At 38.5% G+C, this 21,794-nt stretch overlaps 1 protein-coding gene across 2 annotated transcripts in view; it reads left to right on the top strand.

Annotated features, from left to right (window-relative positions):
• The window catches only part of cpne5b (copine Vb), a 121,514-nt gene extending 111,224 nt beyond the window's left edge, over positions 1-10,290 (top strand). For both annotated transcript variants that reach the window (XM_032513729.1, XM_032513730.1), the window contains 4 exons: positions 3,877-3,934; positions 4,525-4,598; positions 5,375-6,390; positions 7,157-10,290. In XM_032513729.1, the coding sequence (XP_032369620.1) occupies positions 3,877-3,934; positions 4,525-4,598; positions 5,375-5,566 (324 nt within the window). In that variant the 3' untranslated portion in view covers positions 5,567-6,390; positions 7,157-10,290. The remainder of the gene's footprint in view (positions 1-3,876; positions 3,935-4,524; positions 4,599-5,374; positions 6,391-7,156) is intronic.
• Positions 10,291-21,794: the final 11,504 nt, after the last annotated feature.

Raw genomic sequence — 21,794 nt, 5'->3', positions numbered from 1 at the left:
GTAGAAAAAGTTTGATTGATATTAAGAACAAGTAAAAATACCTATCTGAAAAATACTCAAGTAAATGTAATAAGTAGTTAATTTAAAATGTACTTTAGCTAAAAGTTACTTAGTTACATTAAAGAAACTGTAAAACGGGGCGAGTGGCACTCTCTCATGTAGTGAAAATAGGAAGAGGGGCATACATCCAAAACTATCTTGATATTAATTATAGAAAAATCTATACAAATATAAACATCTATACAAACGTATACACATGTAATAACAACATACACACATGTCACACATGACATTAAGGGCCCCCTTTGAAAGGGTTTAAATGGGAATTTTTAGTTTTTATGAGCCCCTTAAAAAAAATTTTTAAAAAATCCAAAGAATTTAAAGGGACCCCACATTTATGTTCTAGGGCCATTTCCCCCATTTCTTCAAAAAAACCCTAAAAAAAGGTTTTGATGCAAAACCAAGGCCAAAAAAACGTTTTGGACTTATGAAAGGGTTTAAAAACTACCCGCCCAGACAAGCAGCTGGAGGGGGACGGGCCCTTAGGCTAAACTCAATTCTTTTCAAATTAATTTGATGGTTTCCACGCCCCGTTCTCCCAAATCTCCTTTTTTTTTTCCGGGCATATTTTTGCCAGGGGTCCACAAACACCTTTTAAAAAAATCCGCTTCAGGAAAAAGGATTTTCTGTTTTTTTGGGGTTTTGGGCGGAAAATTTCAAAGGGTCTTGTGCTGCAACCCCCGGATGCCTTTTTTACTGTTTTAGCTTTTAGCCAAAGCCAGATGGGCCAAAATTCTCACGGGATTTTCATTCTGTCTGATTCAAAATTTTACTTTTTCCCAAAAGTTGTTTAAAATTTAAACATCTTTTAAATAATTGCTAAGCCCTTGGGGAAAAACGTTAAGTTGTTCGTCCCTCAAGCTTTCCAAATTTCCCCGAGAATGAGCGTTTAAGGGATAAAGGTGGACAAAAAAAATTTTACAGTTTTTATAAACAAATTAATTAAGGTAAAGGAATTTTTCAACCCGTCTCTAATGTTTTCCCACCCGACTTGTTTTAAAAAACCCAAAAACCTTTTAGAAGAAATTTTTTAAATGAAATTTTTATATTGGGGAAAAAAACTGATTTCTAAAGTTGCCAAAAGTTTAAAGGGAAAAACCCGCATTTTAAAAAATTTGCCCCCCATTAATACACATACCCCACACACACACACACACAAACCACCCCAAAAAAACACCCACACCCGGGGGCATTAATGCCCGGGCCCCGGGAAAAGGGGTGGGGAAAAGACCTTAATTGGCAAACTGTTTAATGAAGGGTTTTAGCCTCCAACCAAAAATTTTTTGTTTTTTTTCCCCTTTAATTTTGCAGGGGCCTCTAAAATTTTTTTATAATAAATTATTTAAAAAAAATTGTTTGGCAGGGGGTGTGCTCAAATGTTTTTAAAATTATTCCAAAATTAAAATTTTTTAAAAAAAAAATTTTGAAGCAGTGCAAGTTTTGTTGTTACTGAACCCAAAGCCCAAAGGGGGGTGGGGCAGTGACCAGTCCAAGGGTTTAAAAAATACCATAAAACCCTTTTATGTATTCAGGCAAAATATGCAAGAACACACACCCTCCCCGCCTGCCAGGGATAAAATTTGGTTTAAGCAGCAAAAGGGAAGTGAGATTGTTAAGTAATGAGGTTTTTAAATTTATGCCGTTTTTTATCTATTAAAAATGGATTCCGCTGGAAATAATGTGACAGGAGAATGGCCAAAAATGGGGGTGGTGGATTGGCCCGGTTTTTTTTTGGGGCATTTGATTGTGGGGGCAAATATCTGCAAGTATGAGTGTTTGTGGGTGCGTGGGAGAACAGGCACTGACAGGAGTTGTGTTGAACACTGATAATCGCGCTGATGTGCGGGACTGAGATGGGCCCTTGAGAAGGGAAATCTTTACCCACGTACATTTGCTTGGGGCCAGAGATAAAAAAGGGGTAGTTATAACTGCTTTGTCAAAATATGTGACTGCAGAAAAAACTCATTACAAAATAATATAGGGGGTTTTTATTGAGCCCTTTGGGGGTTTCCATCTTCTGGAATTTTCAACCGCCCCCAACATTTGGGCCCTTTTTGAGGCAATGCAGTCACGTGAATCAAGGAATGTAAAAGAAAATCACGTAGTTTCATTTAATAAAAATCGAGGGTCAAAACCTTTGATTTTTTTCATAAATCTTTTCCAAGGGGTAAAGAAGCTGTTCTTGAAGGGAAAAAAAAATTTTCCACAACCCTTTCAGTGGTTGAAACATATGGGTCCCCTTGGGCTGGTTGAAATATGTTAAACACCAACACTTAGAATGTATTGGGCCCCGAATTAAATTCATGGGTTTTAAGTGGGGTCTACCCCAAATTTTGGGGATCTCGGGGGTTTTTCCTCCAAAATGTGTTAAATGTCTAGGGCAAATATTTGATGGATTTCAAGGGAAAAATGGGATTTTTGGTCCCTCGAAGGGACAGTGTAATTTAAATTTGGTGGGCCCCTTTAATTTTAAATTTGGGCAAAAATTTTTTTATTATCTAATAAAAAAAAATAAAAATAATTCCCCTTTTTCTTGGGCCCGGGGCGGGAGCACAAAATTTTTGGGGCCCTGTAAAGGGGATTTTTTTAGGGGCCCCCCCCTGCTTCCACATAATTTTAAACATCTTTTTTGGGACCTCCCCACACCCGGGGCCCCGGGTAAATCTTTCTTTTTTTCCCCCAATCCGGGCACCCCCGAACTTTTCTAATTTATGCTTAGTGCTAATAGCAAATTTTAGATGCTAAAATGATAAAAATAAATGGGGAAAAATGGTTCCTTTCCCAAATCCTAGGGGTTAAATAAAATTTTGGGGTATTTTGCCCGGTTTTAGCTTGTGCCTTGGTTGGAGACTTTAAACCTCCAAAAGAAGGAAAAAACTCATAGCGTTGTGTATTGACCTGAGGTGTGGGGTTGGCGGGGGTGGGGGGGGCCTGAGGATGGTGCTGTACGATTGAGTTGGCACCCCTTCCCCCTCCCTCCTCTCCCAAACTCCAAATACCCCATGCCCCCACCGGGCCGGGCCCTGTAAAACCTAGTCTGTCTAAAAGTATTTCTGAGATAAAACCTACATCCGCACCTAATTTTCCTTTCCCCCCCGCTACATGCTATCGGGGCTTAGTGCGGCCCCGGGGCGGGTTGGGGAATTGGTTTTTCAGAAATACAAACAAAACCAAAACCTTTTTCCCAAAGGGGGTCTACTTAAATTGTTTTCCTCCCCCGAAACAAAAGTCCCGGTTTACCTTAACCAGCTCTGAATTCTGTGGTAAATTTGATTGGGTTTTTTTTAAACTATAAAAAAGATTTAACTGTACTAATTTACCCGGGGGTTCCAAATTTTCTCGGGGGACGATGTTAGTGGGTCCGCAAGTTTTAACCCGCATTTTGCGGGCAAAAACCCGGCGTGTTTATCCAAGATAAAAGCCCCGGGGAATCCCTAAAAAGGAAATTGGATTCCCGGGAAAAAAACCCACTGGGGTAGGAAAAAAAAATAAAAAAACAAGTTTTTTGTTGAAAAAATCTCCCGATTTTCAAGGGCTTTTTTGGACTTTCCCGACGCTTTTTTTTTGTTTCCCCTTTGGGGGCCTTTGGTTTTTTTAAATTTAAATTCCCATGTTAAAAGGGGGAAAACCCGAACATTTTGTGGTTTTAAACCCTTTTGGGGGAGCCTTTTTAACTGCTATAATGTGTGATATACAGCAATGCACGCTTTAGGTCAGTGGTGAAGTGGACAAGTGTCTCTATTTTGAAATGTGTACATGTTTGTAAAGAAATATAAATGTTTTTTTTTCACTTGTTCTTTTTTGATTCCTCTGCAGGCTGCCAAACTTCCCATGTCCATCATCATAGTTGGAGTGGGTCAGGCTGAATTTGACGGTACAGGGACTTTAATGTTTTTGACTGCTGCATTAACATAATGATGATATATTCTGGTAAAGGTGTTATGGCAGACACATACAATGTATCATAGTAAAGAAAACCTAATATTCTGACATTTTTAATTATATCCAGCATACGTAAATCAGGTCAGTTAAACAGATTTAAACATGGGCCAATAATTAACATTTTGATTCATACAACTCACAGACAATTACTGTTACAGCCAGCGCTAACCTCTCAGGCACCAATTCAGAAAGAAACACCCGAGAGAAAATTACTTTACAAACTCATATGAGTCAGTGGAGAAGGTAATGTGTGGGTGGATGCATGCATAACTGTAGAAGACATGGCTGAGGTTAATTGCTGCGTTTGCAGTACTTAGACAATCCTGAATTGCACAGACTATAATAAAAGGACTTATTTGTTCATTAGACATGCAATAAAGTTGGATTACAGCTCAACGTCCTCTATTCCTTACCAACGCTAAAGCAAGAATATGTGGTATTAATATGATATATAATAAATAAACCTGTGCATCAGAAGTGTACCAATCGCGCGTGTGTGCGTATGTGTGTGTAATCTTTCAGCTATGGTGGAGCTGGATGGTGATGACATCAGAATCTCGTCCCGGGGGAAACTGGCAGAGAGAGACATTGTTCAGGTGACCATGCACTAGAAAAACAGGTTCACACAATTTCAGGAATAACTCAGATTTACAGATATTATTTACAGGCAATGGGGTTTGTTGTGATTTACAATATATGGGTCATATTTTTACATCTTCATTTTAAATTCATGCTGGTGTCAGTTGTGCTGGTACATTAAAATGTTTCTGACAAAACACCATCTGTTGGCACTGACAACTCTAACAGATTAGGACATCTGTGTGTGCTTCCTGTGAATTCCCATGGAGACAAGCACTCTAAAAGGTTTTACATTATGTGTCACTATAGAAAACCATATGCGTCTTAAAACTAAAGAGTTAATTATCTGACAAGTGGGAATAGGACAATGTGCACGGTTTCCTAAAGTTTTAAAGCAAGATGTCGTGATTCGGGTGGCTTACCACCTCTGCTTAACAGTTTACTGGGAAAACCTTGATGTGCTATGACAAATAATACAAAACACAAAATCTAAAGTCATTTTGTCAAACCCCAGTAGAACAACATCTATTTTCACTTGGGCGTTAGTGCAGGATTAGTGATGGATCAACATACTAAAATTTACAGGAACTGTTGACCAACATAGGGGCTTAAACATGAGCCCTCTGGATTTCTCCATTCAATCACCCTGCTCACAAAACATTCTTGAGTACATTGTCAAAAAGTGTTTAGTGCTTTTCTTGAATCACTTCAACAAAATCCCTAGATGGAATCATGCTAGACAGAGGGAACCATATGTTGTCAAGTTTTGACTCTTTCTTCTCTTCTTACTCAGTTTGTTCCCTTCAGAGATTATATGGACCGGACAGGCAACCATGTGTTAAGCATGGCTCGGCTTGCTAAAGATGTGCTAGCAGAGATCCCCGACCAGTTCATCTCTTACATGAAGAGCCGGGGGATAAAACCCAACCCAGCACCACCACCCTACACACCGCCTGGACACACACACCACCACACACTGATCTGAGGCCCTCCTCTTGGCTTTTCACTGAGGACTGACAGCATGCAGCAGCCACTCAGAGTCCAGTGGGAACTCTTTTCCTCCTGTTTGTTGGTACAAACAGGAGCCGAGACACCAGGAAACGGGTGTTGAATTTTGTGCCGTATTCTGCTAGTGACTATTAGAGCAGCAGATCTTTGGTTTGTTTATCTGTGATTTATTAATTAAGAATTACTTTTGGATGATTTTCCTTAAAGAGAGGCTCAAACTTTCCGGGACTTGGTGAAAGCCTTTTAATCCCACACCAAGGCATTGACTGTTTTACGTCTAATTTGACAGCAGGTTGGTTCAAAGAGATCATGTTGTGGTTAAAATTTGTGCCTGTCTGTGGTTGTTTCTCTCATCGTATCAGGACATGTGAACTTTGACCTAAGCCTTGCTCGTCAGTCATTGGTGTGGCCTAATGCAGTGATATTTTTAGGCACCTTTTCCATTCTGGAATTAGTTTTTATATTGGGGAATTATCTCCATTTCTGCTAATCCATTAGTTATGATGAAGGAAAAACTACAAGTATGTAGTTTACAATGTATTATGTTACACACATTAATCAAGCTTTTCATACCATGAGGGGTCACCTCATCTCTCCTTTATTAGGTAAATGTTTATAAGAGCATGTTGTATGAGAAGTGACTTCCCCCATATCCCAGTATATTTTTTGTGTTCTTCAGAGTGGCATGGACATTTGATAGTCAATTAGTTTGGAAGTGGTCATCAATTATTTTCAAGGAATTGCAGATAAAAAGCACAACGTGGATCTGTACCAAGGACAAGATAATGATGATGCTACAAGGTTTCCTGCAGAAGTTGTTAGCTAAAGTGGCTGGGTGGGGTTTGCCGTCAGACCGCGCGGTGGGGGTTTGTCATTATATTATTAAATAATAATATATAATTAATACATTATATCCATCTATATGGCTATCTGCCACATGGCAAGTAAATGTTTGTATCAAAATAGTTCTGTTTTACAGTCTTCATTTTGGCGAAGGTGCAGCTAATTTCTTCTGTTGGAGCTTCGCGGGGGACCGACACACGCACACACCAGAAGCCATTCACCACGTCACTTCTGTTTATTGATAGCTATTATTTACCTCAGGCTAAATTAATTAGCTAGTAATTGCCGATTTTTGGCAGCCAGCCTTCCAAAAGATAGAACAACGAAATGAAATGTAAACCGATCATTAACCATTTGCCGACAAGCAGGAAACCTGGAGGCTCTACACATTATCCGCCCTCCGTGTCCGTGGACAGCTGTAGGCTTGTACAAGTTAATGTTCTGTGCATTGTCGGACACATGCAGCCATATTCCTGAAACCGCTTGCGAGACTGACAAGTCCACAGCAGCCTGTAGGTTTTATGTCCTAGCCTGTCACCGCCACCTTGACCTGCAGGTTGTCAACTGTGTGGTTTGGAATGAAAGGGAGAAAACAGAAAAGAGTAACATGGCGTATATCGCATATACACTTTTATTTATTGACAACGTAGTTAAGGCGGTAGGTATGTGCTGGTTAGGCGGCCGCCTTAGCTGCAAAGTGCTGCAGGAAACCCTGCGCTACCAGGATAACCACACAGTACATAATCATTTTGAGTCACTTTGTGCTGTAGCTGCAATTTATCAAAAATACTGAAAATATGACTAATTTAAGGTTCTCATTAAGAATGAAAGAGATCCCATGAGGAAGATTTTGCACAAGAAGAATATTAACCCATTAATCATAACCTCAGTTTCTTCCACAAAAATTGTATTGCTTTGGCAATATAACCTACAGTAAATACAAAATACAGTACCATATAAGTAAAAGACAGACTCAAGGTTGAAACCCACTTAGGCATCATAGGTTAAATACACCACTAAAGCACATTATACATAGACGGTGAGGGTCTTAAGGCAATGGTTGCCCAATCATGTAGCAAGGCACTGTGTCAAAATCTATAACTTTCCCTTTTTGGTTGATGCATACATGGATGCGTTTATGCTACATATTAATAAAACAAATGTGTATTTTATCAAAATATCCCTAACTGAAACACAGCAAACAAGGGGAAAAGGTAGATCTCCCAACGCAGGAACACAGGTTGGTTTATGTTCCAAAAGGAATTGGGGGAACTAAAGGGACATAGTGATTAATTGGGGCCACATCTAGTTGTTGCCCCAGGGCCCAGTACAAAGGTAATCCGGCCCTGATGCGATACCAAAAACATCACCTCTGCAACACAGAGACTCCAATGTCAGTGGAAATCTGTTGCTGCCCCCAGCAACCACGCATCAGCAGCCACATAACCTTCTTGGTCACAGACTTCCAACTGAGAGTTGGTACCATCACAGCCAGTGTTTCTCACTGGAGATTTACTTTTCATACAGCCCGATCCTAGCAGCAGTGTGTTACAAGTCTCTGGTGGGAGACAGTTCACAAGTGGTCTACAGGGCTTTAGCATTTATGTTCATTATGTTCAGTGCATAAGTAATTATTTTATGTGTGAACACATTAACAATCCATCTTTACCACAGGGTAAGGAGGGATCCTTTTGTGCCAATCTTGGATTGGCTTTTTGTAGCCTCCTGCCATCTGTAATATCAGGTTAGTGTTAAGAAACAAAAACAAACTGACTTTCAAGTAGCAAATCCAATTTTAACGCATCAGTAACAAAGCTTGTCATTTGAGATGCATCTTTGCACAATGATGCAACAACAAGCCCTGACAGTCTTATGATGTGATGCCTTACAATAATGCAGAGATCGTCCTGTAAAATTTAAGAACATTAAGGAATATAAACAGTAGGTACGCATGGTTCATAAGTAGGACTAGGCTATAACATCCACAAAGAGGAGTGTTTTTGATAAAAGTACAGAATACAACGTAACACTCAAATCTTCTGCCATCATGCCTGTAATCTGACAAATCACATAGCATTAATGCTTAAACTGCAGTGACAGTTTTTTTCAGTGTTTTTTTCTCTCACTGTGTATAGTGACATAGTCCACATAATTGGCCTTTCTACTTTAGGCTTTGTGCTTAAGGAACAGGACACCCTAATGCAGAGACAAAAGAATGCTAAAATTAAAGGCACATGTTGCATAAAAAAAAAGGTATTTTCATGGCTTGCAGATTCTTCTTTTACTAAGTTTGAATTGTTTGCCACGATAGCAGTGAGCCTGTGGGGATGCCAGTGTCAGACATTCAACCACGTTGGTCCAGAATGAAATGTCTCCACAACTACTTGATCAATTGTCATGAAATTAGGGTTCAGACATCATCCTCTGATTTTTCCTGTAGCGTCATTATCAGGTCAAAATTTCAACTAGAATGCTAACACACTAAAGTAAGATGGTTAACATGATTACCTGCTTAACAGCAGCACCATTGCTGCATCTTTAGCTTAGCGCTGCCCAAGATGATTGTGATTGGTTTAAAAGATATACAAACAACCCCAAAGTGTTTTTTTCCCCTATACCAGAAGGTTTAATCGTGCAGCCGGACAATACTCCAGCACTGACACAGCATGTTGATGTTAACATTCAGCTCAAAGCAAGTGCAGCCTCACAGAGCTGCTAGCATGGCTGGACCTTGTGTGTCTTTTTTTTTAGAATTACATAGACTGATTCTAAATCTTATTTGAACTTTTTTTCCATCTTTGTCACTTTTTCCCCACAACCATTGTTCTTCTATCATTGTTCCAGTTTCACTCTGTTTTGTTTACTACTTAACCTAAATGTTGCCCTTATTGGTGTGGAGTGTAAACAAACGCAAAACCATGCTAAAATACAATAGACTATAAAAGGGAGTCCTTTTCTTTAAAACAGACAAAATGAGTCAGAGTCAGAAATAATCTCAGCTTAAAGGTTCTATTCAAATGTCTAATGTAGCAAACTAAAGGCCTTACAAAACAATGTGAAAGGCAGTCACTGCATCTCATTTAGTCCTGTATTAAAAAGTACCTCTGGGGGAAAAGTATGGTTCTTGGGTGGATAAGATGAAATTATTTGAAGGTGTTCAAAATGGCAAACAGCTATGTGCTTGTGAATCTTTGGGTGGTTTAAGAGAGGAAACAGTGGAGGGGAATGCAATTAGAATGTAAAGTGTATGAACAGTTGGTTTGCATATAGATCCCAGCAGCACTTTATCCTTGCGAGGAGTGCTCATTGTATATGATGGATATGTTTTTAGGAATATTACTGTATTGAAGAAATGTATTTATTTTTGGAGTTTGTATGAAGAGCCATCGCTCCTGGAATCTAGGTCACTAAGGTGACCTATTAACGCCCTAAATTTATAAGTGTGATGGATTGACTGCATGTTTTCTTGGGGTAGCATCAAATAGTGCCACCATCTGTATAATAGGAACTAGTCCAAAAGGATTACATGCATGTCAGTGCCAAACATGCATTGAGCTCTGTGGACTGTTTGCTATTTCCTATCTCTCGTACCTGGCTCTCCAAACATTTGTCTCACCAGTTGTTACAAATCGTCGCAAAGTTAGCATGTTACAGTTAACGCATTTTTTTATTATTAATTTTTTGTCTAATTCCACTATTTGTTTATATCTCTTCAGTTTTCTGATTTGCATGACTCCTTTATTTCCTTTAAATGGGTTTTTATTTGTACCTGATTATTGTCATATGGTGGGTTGTAAAATGCTTTGTATTGGATTGCCTTAACTTAAAATAAATTAAAAAATGACTACTTTCATAAAAGTTCTTGGAGCATTATACTTTAATATCATTGGTGTTCAATTTGTTACTTAAAAGCAGCAATGCTGAAGTTCATTTTTAAACTGGAGTCAGGCTGCCGGTTGCTGATAAGATGAGAGGGGCTGAGTGCCAACTGCTTGAGGAAAACTTAGACATTTAGATTATTCTCACTTTCACAACATTGATATTTCTGCTGGACACCGTCAGCTCTCTAGACGCAGATGTGTTTATCAGTGGTCCTATACCGTCAGTCAGAAGAGGAGATGAGAGATTCAGCCGACTGTTGGCACTAAACAAATGGCTTTCAACTGAATGTACCGTCCACTCTCTGCAGTTCATTGACAACTTTAACATTTTCTGGGAGCGCAGACATCTTTTTAAAGCAGATAGACTTTCCCTTAACAACCCAGGAGTAAAGCTGTTCACCTCTAATCTGCTTTACTTTCTGCGCTACACATCTGCTCCCTCTGCCAAGGTCACAAAACAAGAGGAAGACATAACAAAGTGTGGTAGTGATCCACCACAGCCCCCACCTGAGGAAAGACTTGACCCTGGGACACCACAGAGCACAGATACAAAACCTCAACTCCTCTTTTCACCCATCCAGCACCCCTCTAACCCTCTTACCAACCCCGAATCCTTTGAGGAGCCATCGCTGTCTCCACTCACCCTTTCCCCTCTTTCCCCTACCCCCATGTTGGAGTTCACTGACCACATGAATCACCTGGTAGATGCTGGAACCAAATATACACCCCTTCCTTCCCCCATCACTCAACCTCTGGCAAAAGTAAAACGCCGGGCTCCTCTGCCAGGAAGTAAACAAACTCTTTCCACTCAGACTGATAAGGACGCTTGTGTGCAAAATCCAGTAAGCATGACCTGATATGTGCCGGGCCTTGGCTCCAGGCCTAGAGACACTCATGACTTTTTCAAAGACAAGCCCGGGCCCTATGTATTCAATTCTTCCTCAATTTATGTTGTGATAGGTAATAGGAAAAGAATGGTGAATAAACACTTAACTGCAAACTTAGCAAATTTAGCATCCATTCCTCGTCAGCTACATCCTGTCCCAAAAAATGAAAACACACTAACACTAGCCTTACTAAACGTCAGGTCTTTGGCAGGAAAATCCTTTTTAATCAATGATTTTATTATCAAACACAATCTAGATTTTATGTTTTTAACTGAAACCTGGTTAGACCATAATAACAGTGCTGCTGTTCTCTGCCATTTTGTTTAATGACTCATTCCACTGTACGCAAATATGCTATGGAAGTTTTGCTTCTTTTGAATATGTTGCTCTTCAATTAAGATCTTCCCCTCAAGCGATGTTTCTAAATATCTACAGGCCACCTAAATATTGTGCAACTTTCATTGATGACTTCACTGAACTGCTGTCTATAATCTGTATTAACTTTGATTGTGTAATCATTGCGGGTGATTTTAACATTCATGTTGACAACCCCCAGGACAGGGGGACCAAAGAACTGTGTTGTGTTTTTGAGAACTATGGACTGACTCAGCATGTAACAGAGCCCACGCACAATAAGGGGCACACTCTGGACTTGATTGTCTCAAAGGGTCTGAACATTTCCAAGGTTGTGGTGACTGACGTTGCTCTCTCTGATCATTCCTGTGTTTTCTTTAACGGCACTATCTCTGTGCCCAAAAGTGTCCAAACAAAGATAATCAGAAAACGGTATATCACTGAAAACACCAGTGAAACATTTATTCAGCTTTTCTCCTCCACACCCGCCCTCTCTGGGCTCTCAGTCACTGAGCTTGTAGATAATTTCAACTGTAAAATTACAAATGTTATTGATGCCATTGCTCCCACTAAGGTCAAAGTTGTCTCTGGTAAGAAAAGATCTCCATGGAGAAATGTCCTACTGGTGAGAACAGAAAAAAGAGAGTGTAGGAAAGCTGAACGAAAGTGGCGAAAAACAAATCTCCTGGTCCATTATAACACCTATAAAGAGAGACTTCGCATTTATAATTTGGAACTGAGGAATGCAAGAAGGTCCTTCTTCTCTGATATATCTCTAGAAACAATAATAATTCACGTGCTTTGTTTGCTACTGTTGATAGGTTAACAAACCCTCCAGTCCCAGTAGCATCTGAACTTTTATCTACCAAGGCCTGCAATGACTTTGCCTCCTTCTTCAAGACAAAATTCAAAAGATTAGACAAACAGTCAGTGCCTCCATATCAAGTTCAGGATATGTGTTGTCACAGTGTTCAAGCAAAAATAGTTCCAATATGACAGAATTTCACGGGATCTACCATACAAACCTGGAGGCATTATTCAACATCTGAAAACCTCGACCTGTTGCCTTGATATTCTACCAACGGACTTTTCAAAATGTTTCCAATTGTTTGACTTCGGATCTTCTACAGATTGTGAACACATCTCTTCTTTCAGGAATCTTTCCACAGGCCCTGAAAACTGCAGTAATCAAGCCACTCTTAAAAAGAACAACCTAGACAAGTCACTAATGAGCAACTATAGGCCAATATCAAACCTTCCGTTTTTAAGTAAAATCATTGAAAAAGTAGTCTTTCAACAACTCAACCATTTCTTGTCACTAAGCACAGTTTTGATACCTTTCAGTCGGGTTTCCGACCACACCACAGCACTGAAACGGCTCTTGTCAAAGTCTTTAATGACATCCACCTTAACACAGATAATGGCAAAATTTCAATCTTAGTATTACTTGATCTCAGGGCTGCATTTGACACGGTCGACCACGACATACTACTAGACCGATTGTAAAACTGCGTTGGCCTTTCTGGCTTAGTACTAAACTGGTTTGAATCCTACCTAAGAATAGGGATTACTTTGTGTCTATAGGTAATTATGCATCTGAGCGTACAATATGACGTGCTGGAGTTCCGCAAGGCTCCATTCTGGGCCTCTTCTGTTTAACATCTACATGCTTCCACTGGCTCAGATTATGGAAAAAACAAAATAAGTTACCATAGTTATGCGGACGACACACAATTTACATAACCTTATCGCCAGGGGACTATAGTCCAATACAAAAACTGACTAAGTGCATCGAACAAATTAACAACTGGATGTGCCAGAACTTTCTGAAATTAAATGAAGGAAAAACTGAGGGTGTTGTTTTTGGAAAAAAGAGGAACGATTAAAAGTCAACAATTTAAAAACAACAGACAAAGCCAGAAATCTGGGTGTAGTCATGGACTCAGACCTGATTTTAACAGCCACATTAAGACAATAACAAAGTCAGCCTACTATCACCTTAAGAAATATCAAGGTTAAAGGACTTATGTGTAACAGGACTTGGAAAAACTGGTCCATGCTTTCATCTTCAGTAGACTTGACTACTGTAACGGTGTCTTTACAGGTCTCCCCTAAAAAATCAATCAGACAGCTACAGCTGATTCAGAACGCTGCTGCTCGAGTCCTCACTAAGACCAAGAGACCGGATCACATCACTCCAGTTCTGAAGTCTTTACACTGGCTTCCTGTGTCTCAAAGAATTGATTTCAAAGTACTCTTGCTAGTTTATAAATCCCTTAACGGTTTAGGTCCAAAATACATTTCTGATCTGCTACTACACTATGACCCCCCCAGACCTCTCAGGTCATCTGGGACAGGTCTACTTTCTGTCCCCAGAGTCAGAACTAAACAGGGTGAAGCAGCTTTCAGTTTCTATGCTCCTCATATCTGGAACAAACTCCCAGAAACCTGCAGATCCGCTGCTACTCTCAGTTCTTTTAAATCAAGGCTGAAGACCTTCTTTTGATGCTGCCTTTCTTTAAATGACTGCTCATTTCTTTAAATTTCTTATGCTGCACTGTAACTTTTATTCTTGTGTTTTTGTGTCCTAATGTTTCTATTTTTTTTAACTGTCTATTCATGTGTTTATTAATTTTTAATGTTATGATTTTTAACTGTTTGTACTTGTGTTTTATCTGTTTAACTGATTTCGTGTAAAGCACTTTGAATTGCCCTGTTGCTGAAATGTGCTATACAAATAAAGCTGCCTTGCCTTGCCTTGCCTAAACAAAAACAAGACTGCAGGTTATGAGAATTTGTACATATTACTGTTTGCTTTAGAGGCTAAATCACCTTGTAGAAATGTTAGAGGCAAGAAAGTTCTAATATAGTGCTAGATAAAGTTATATACACAGTATATATATATTTTCACATTAATTCAATTAAATATTAAATGTTAATATAAAAATTACAAATATGCTTTTGTCTCGATTTGATTCTTTCACGATACATGCCGATTTGATTTGTTCTGAGATTTTCATTTTTGCGATTCTAGAAGTACATGTATTAGTACAGTATTTGGTAGTATTGAGAATTGGGATTTTCTAATCCATCTTTAACAAAAACAAAAGTTAAATTAATAAATTTCTAGAGATAATATATCATGAGACATTTCTATAAGAAAACAAATTATTTTCCATAACAATGCACATCACATGTCAGTCTGACATTTATTTAATTTGTAAAGATGTGCATAACATTGATTTTCTGCATTTTCTGTTTTGCTGGAAAGAGATCTGATGTAGACATCAGCAGTTCCGTATAAAAAAACAAAATCAATGGTAAATAAATATATATTTATATCTCGACTCAAGGAAAAAAATCGATTTTTTTTTTTCCCCCAGCCCCACTTCCTAATGTCCACTGAGAAAAAAAACATCCCTTTTTATGATTTTCGCACCTCCACCATTATAAGGGGTAGATGATGAGAAGACAGACAGAAGCCATGGTTTAAGTCTGAATAGGTCATTAGAAACACTGTTAAATGCGCAAGTTGCAGAATGATGACAGAATTATAACAAACATCTGTAAATGAAAGCTTATATTTGCCCACACCATTCAGTCCTTTGCACTACCGAAATCTGACTCCAGATGGATTTATGCTCTTGAGGATGCTTATAGTGTACCTGTACTGTTGTAAATCATACTAGATGTCTTGTCACTCTTTTGCAATCATGCAAATTAACATCCCATCAAGAGAGAGACACACACACACACACACACACACCACACACACACACACACACACACACACACACACACATACACACACACACACACTATTCTAAAATCTAAAAAAAATGCTTTTAAAGTCTTCTTATACTTAATTGCATAGTTTTTTGTAATTGCTCTTCACTTGTCTTTGCAGGTTGTAATGTAGACTAAGTACAACACAATTGAGAGTGGTGGAAGTGTCCTCCATGTTCCTCCACACCAGGAGTAGGAGGAAACTTTTGTTTTCCAGCTTGCAAGTTTTGTCCCTCTTAAATTATTCAGTTTGCATTATGTTCTTGTTCTCTGTACATCTTGTCTCAGCAGACTGTGGTGGGGGTGGAACGGATGACAGCTGTCATAGAACTAAATCAAACCCAAAACTGAATGTTAAAAAAATGCATTCACTTCAGCTGACACAGTAGTCTCTTAACAGCGGAGAATTGCTGCTCTGAACATAGCAGGTGATGTATGGCAAGGCAAGTTTATTTATAGAGCACATTGCAGCAAAAACGCAATTCAAAGGGCTTTACATAAAACATTACAGAGCAGATAAAAACATAAGATAAAAAGATAAAAAAGGGAATACAAAATCCCAACAAGCTAAAATAGAATAATGCAGGTATGAAACGCAAGAGACATGTTACAGTGGGGTGAAAGAAATGAATTTAAATTACTTAATTTAACAGAAGGCAGTGTCAAACAGAAAAGTCTTCAGTCTTGATATAAAAGAGCAGAGTTGCAGCAGACCTGCAATTTTCTGGGAGTTTATGTGGTGCATAAAAACTTAATTTGTTTCATGTTTAGTTGCTCCACTAATAAAACAAATAATTTTTGAAATAGTTCTAAAATTATTTCTAAAAAGCATGGTAACTGGGTTTTTCTGGTATGTAATTTCAAGCAGAATTTACTGTCTGGAAGAAATACACTTGAACATACATTGTGTGTTTGGTCCCTGGGTCAAGGTAGAAATAAGTTAGGAAAAACTGAGTAGTTTCCAATGTTCCCTCTTCCATGTCTTTTTTTGTTGTGCGTGTGCCCTTTAATGCATTGCTCCAGCAAGTCAAATGCACGCAGTCCAAGTCCATGCATTTGCTTGCACAATGCATGTTGTAGGTGTTGTTCCATGAACAACAACCTCTTGTTGAAAAAAAGTCTAGGACTCTCAGACTTTCACAAACAAAAAATAAAACTGGTATGCAACTACTTTACAAAAACATCTTTTTTTTGGAAACATCATGCCACCAAATCATGTCAAACACAAAGTCCATTTAAAACTTGATCGAGACATCACTAGTACTGTACTTTAAAAAAACAAAATATTTAGAATTCACAACATTAACTGAGAATCCTCCTAATGTCAAATGCCTCTCCAGGTTTTTCCTCATGGCATCTATTCAAGCCACTGGAGTGTTTCACAGAACTGAGACACCTCAAACGATTTGCCACATCTATTTTAGTTCACCCAGATTTGCTCTTTGCCCTTACTGTGTTGTCTAATGCATGATGTGCATCAACAAACACTTGTGCTTTGGCACAGGACAGCAGATTGGCCTTCAAACTTTTCACAGCAGCTCCATGGCCATAGTCAGGGGCTGCTGTTGTCTACAGTCTCCCACAAAATGAGATAATAATGGCCGAAGCAGCTGGGATGTTACAATTATCTGACCACTGCCAAAAAAGCAGTTATGACTTAGCAGTCGCTAGAGACGTTGAAATGAGTGGCTAATATCACAGCTGCTCAGCTGAATCAAGCCCTGAGCACCTTAACTGAGCCCTAAACACACACTCTCAGCAGCCAACAACTCACTTTGAATGTAAACTCACTCAGAAATGTCACCCTAAAAATGAGTGAACTAATCACTTCTATAATTATCAATCAGCTGGCCAAACATCTTTCATCCCAGAGAAGAGAAAGAAGCAAGAAGTCTTAAAAGCATTTTATTAAACGTAATTTGACATCTACAACTGTGTGCATACAATATGTGTCTAAAGTCCGTCTCTTGACAGCGGACAAGCTAAATATCTCCTGACGGCACAAAATACAACTTGCGCGCTTCAGCAACACTGCTGGAAAAAGTCCTCTGGGAAACCGTGAGCACAGCATTTGTCGACCATAACACTCCTGCACCATAGTGTGTAGTGTGTTTACTTGAAATATTAGACAAGAGTATGTTGGGACTTTTCAAGCCCAAACACAGATTTACAATACTGATGCGATTAAAAAGAATTATTAGTCACTTACTAGTTAACAGTAATAAGTGTAAAGCAAGTCTGTTTAACATGTGTACATGAATATAGAAAGTGATCAATCCCCCTGATAATCTTTTGTTGTTACCAAGGGTGGCAATCACAGGGTACCTCGTGAGACATGGCTCACATACCTATAACATCGAGGTACAGCAATTCTGCCATAATCAATTTATTGCTAAACAATCTTTGTAACTATGTATAGAAAATGCAGCCAAAAAAGATTAAGTGCTGGTTTTCTCTCTTTATTCACAGTTTATTAACAACTGTGATGCTGCAACTCCAAACTGTTAGAAAAAAGCACAATCCTGCAGCACAAGTTGTTCAATCTGTAAATTAAAATGACAGAACTATAAAGCAAATGTAACATACAAAGTAACTTTGGACTTATGCATGGCTGGGGCTTCTGTTATTTTCCTTCAACTGCCGTCTGCCATTTCGTTGAAAACTTCTTTGGCTAGTTACTCATGTTGAAGTTTCCCTCATTCATGTGTTCAGCTCCACCTCAAGGAACCATGAAGAAGTGAATGTGGGAGCAGGGTAATATGTTGCAGCACCTTGTTTTATTAATATTGTGCCAGTGTATTGATTAGTGTAACGCATGAAAGAGGACAACAACATTGCCATATTGATATTTTCCCTATTTTATTTCCTAGAAAAAAGTCTGAAAAGTGGGGTCATCCTATTATCGGGGTCTATAATTTCAGCTGTGCAAGTTGCAGAACTTAAGGGACATCACCTGTTTGAACAGCCAATAGAGAAGTCAGCTATAAACTATAGACACAAAATTAGCGATGATCCATTTCATTTTAATGTTACAAAAAGCTGAACAGAAAAACGTAATGATGGCATGCCCATTGCCATGGCAGTCATTCAGCTGAAGGCCTTGGAAATATTTACCATTAATTTAAATGTGACACCTTCATCTAAAAAGATATTAAAAATGTTATTTTATTTAAAAGATGTTAAAAACAACCGCTTGACTTGTTTTATTCAATGTGTTTTTATTAGAATTATTTTCAAATAAAATGTTCTTTATGAAACAACATTTAGCTTGTTTAAAGTATTTTCCAAATAGAGGATATGTGGGATCCAGCTGTCCTGAGGGAGTTCAATGATGCTTGAAGATCAATGAATCACTGCATTCAATGTGACCACGAGAACTCACAGTCTATGCTTCCGTCCTCCTGACGGTGGCTGCTGCAAACAGGAGTTTAGTCCCTGTGGCTATGTATGGCATACATTGAGAGGTCCTTGGGGTAGAACCACATGTAAGTTGGTACTGGAGTCGTAGTTTATGGAAGTTTTGGATATCACAATTTACAGGGAACGTTGTAACAAGATAAAGTTTTGTGTTCAACTTGCCGAAGCAACAGATCAGCTGGTAGCCTGATGACCTTTTTCTAAATGCATCTTTGACTACTCTTGGATGTGGAAGATACAACATCAAAGGTTTTTTTAAACAAACTTTGACACAGAACCAAAACTGAGCTCACGATGTGCTTAACAGCCACCTTTTGAATATCAAGTTAAAAAAAGAACGTTTAGACTAAAATTAGTATAAATTTGACATTCTTTTATATTTCAGCTAGACAAATGCAACCAACAAATAAGGAAAAATGTTTTGATTTGCCATTTGAAAAGGTCACTAGCAACCAGACAAAAAGGGCAGTAGCTTTTGTCCCCCAAACCCCCCAACCCCCCCATTTAGGGCTACTAACTCCATGCGAGTCTGGATATATCATAAACAACATAATACATTTGAGATGACACAGAGAGGTCACACTGTCTGCAGTTATTCAACTGGACCACTGAAGCCAAAAAGAAATTGCAAACTTTCTCAAAAGATATACACCAACAGAAATAAATGTTCGTGAACATCTCCGTGTCAGAACAATGCATTGTGCAGTTCTGTCCCAAAAATACAAAGACAACCTGATACATTTTAGAGTTAGAGTTTCATAGTTAGAGTTTTTAGGATATTTTCAATTTATCCGCTCCACTTTGAATTAAAAAGAACAAGAAATATAATACCCTAAATGGTCAATAGGCCACAGTTCACTAGCTTTCTTTAATTATCTGGAAGTCTATGGCAAATATAAATAGGAGAGCAAGTGCAAACTGTAATGAGAAGAGGATAATTAGTAAGAGAAACAGCAAACAAGCAGTGAAGAAAAGTCTATAATCCTTGAGAATTAATTAATGCACTTGAAATTCTACGTCAGTTTCCTCCAGAGAGTCAACAAACCAACATACACTACACAATTAAAAAAAGATGAGCCTCCATCTTTACCATCAAGGGTAAGTTGTCATGTAGATGTAACTTAGCTGTCAATCAGTCCAATCTGTGCTCAATAATTCATGAGCTGCAACCTCACCACTGCATTGGAATACAAAGCAAAATGATACTGTATGTAATGCCATATGTTATAAATAAATATTTACAACATTCAAACATTGTTAGAAAAAAATCCCCAAAAGTAGGACCAGTATTGGTTTCACGCACAACCCCAAAAAAAAGTTAACAGTTCATGTGTAGAGCCCTGGTGACACTTTGAGCCTTCTTAGTGTTTTCAAAATAGTGATTTTGATGCTATCATAGTAGTGGCCCTAGCACTCCCATTCAAAAGGCCATTTGACCAATTTTCTTCTGACACTAGCATATTTATTCCTATTAATGTTTCTAAAGATGTTCCCATTTGAAGAGACTCAAAAATCTGTGTGCTGGTGCAATAATGTTCCAAACAAGTAAACCAAAAACTAAAGCCCCTATGATGATTATGTATAATGTAGTTTGTGATACTTTATCTTACATATTTGCATGACAACCCGTCACGCCCATTGCTTCTGTTTGATAGCACCTCTTCCTGTATCTGTCACTGAAGTATGGGTTAACATTTGGGAAGTACAGTACATTAGCTGGGATGATGGTTATTTAATCTGTGACCAATTTTCTGTGTGTATGCCGTCACAGTGACTTTAGAGTATCACACAATACAGAAGTGAGTGTGACATCCCCGCTGAATATCCTGGTGCACAATTCCTAATCAGGACTTCATTATTTCCAGAAGAGATGGAATTGCATGACTAGACAACCCAATTTTCTTCTCATTCTCTGACATGCCAGAGGACAATGTGTGATGAAACATGCTCTTTCATTGTTTTCATATTCTCTGTCAGTCCTCATAAACAAGGCAGCTGCCAGGGTAGTGTGAATACAAGGCATACTCTACTAAGATAAGCATACTCTGGTGTGAAAAAAGAAAAGAGGTCAGTTTTTTGATAAGCAAAAACACATCTGGTATTAAGCATAACCTCCCAAGTTGCTCTTAATCAATTTGGTTCAGAGTGGAGTCTTTGGTGCTGTTAGTGGGAAAGGTTGTGGTTGGATGTTTGCATCAGTGTACAAGATGGATGCAGAGTTCTACAGATGGAGATGGGTTAATACAAATTAGTGAGTCAAAGAGAGAGGAATACAACATAGTTTGAAAATATATTAAACGCATGGTTGGTAATGTTGAAAAGCTGGAAAAATTTAAAAGAAGTACCTCTTTCAATGCTCCCTCCAACCCCTCTCCCTGCATTTGGGGCTCTGACCCACACACAGACGTGCATGAGCAATGCTGCTTCGGAGCAGAGCAGAGAAAGGACCACAATTTAACATTATGTCTTATTAACCAGAAAGCAGCTAACATTATCATTTTTAATGTTAAAAACAATTCAAATTCAGTCTTACTTCCAAATGGCCTAAATGGGTTTGTGACACAATTCACAATCTGGGATGTTATGAATCTTAGGTTTGGGATTAAAAATTATGACAAAGATACAGTATGTACATGTTTTATCCCCTAATAGTCTCAACACTAAATTATTTATTTGTTGTCTTTGGCCTACACTGCAGGTAACTGCGCAAAGACAAAGGCATACACGCATGTGAAGAGTTGGCTCAGGTTTTAGATTAGTGACTGTTGGATGGATATATACAAACACCTCACTGATGGTTATTGAGCCAAATCAGTTTGATGGAAAAAGCTTGCTGGTGTGTATGCACTCTATGGCACCACTCAACCCATTTAGCCTATTTTTTAGCTTAACAGCTATTTTGCGTGTAGATTGTTTTTATTTCTGTATTTATTGTTTACTTCTTATTAATGTTAAATGTTTGTTTTTATATATGCACCATTCACCAAATTCCTCGTAGGTGTGTCTTACTGTGGCACTAAAAATTTTTTTGTTTTAA

This window comes from Etheostoma spectabile, chromosome 4 (assembly GCF_008692095.1).
Source record: "Etheostoma spectabile isolate EspeVRDwgs_2016 chromosome 4, UIUC_Espe_1.0, whole genome shotgun sequence".
Taxonomy (NCBI): domain Eukaryota; kingdom Metazoa; phylum Chordata; class Actinopteri; order Perciformes; family Percidae; genus Etheostoma; species Etheostoma spectabile.
Note: the sequence above shows the minus strand (reverse complement) of the source record. Positions and strands in the feature narration are given on the sequence as shown.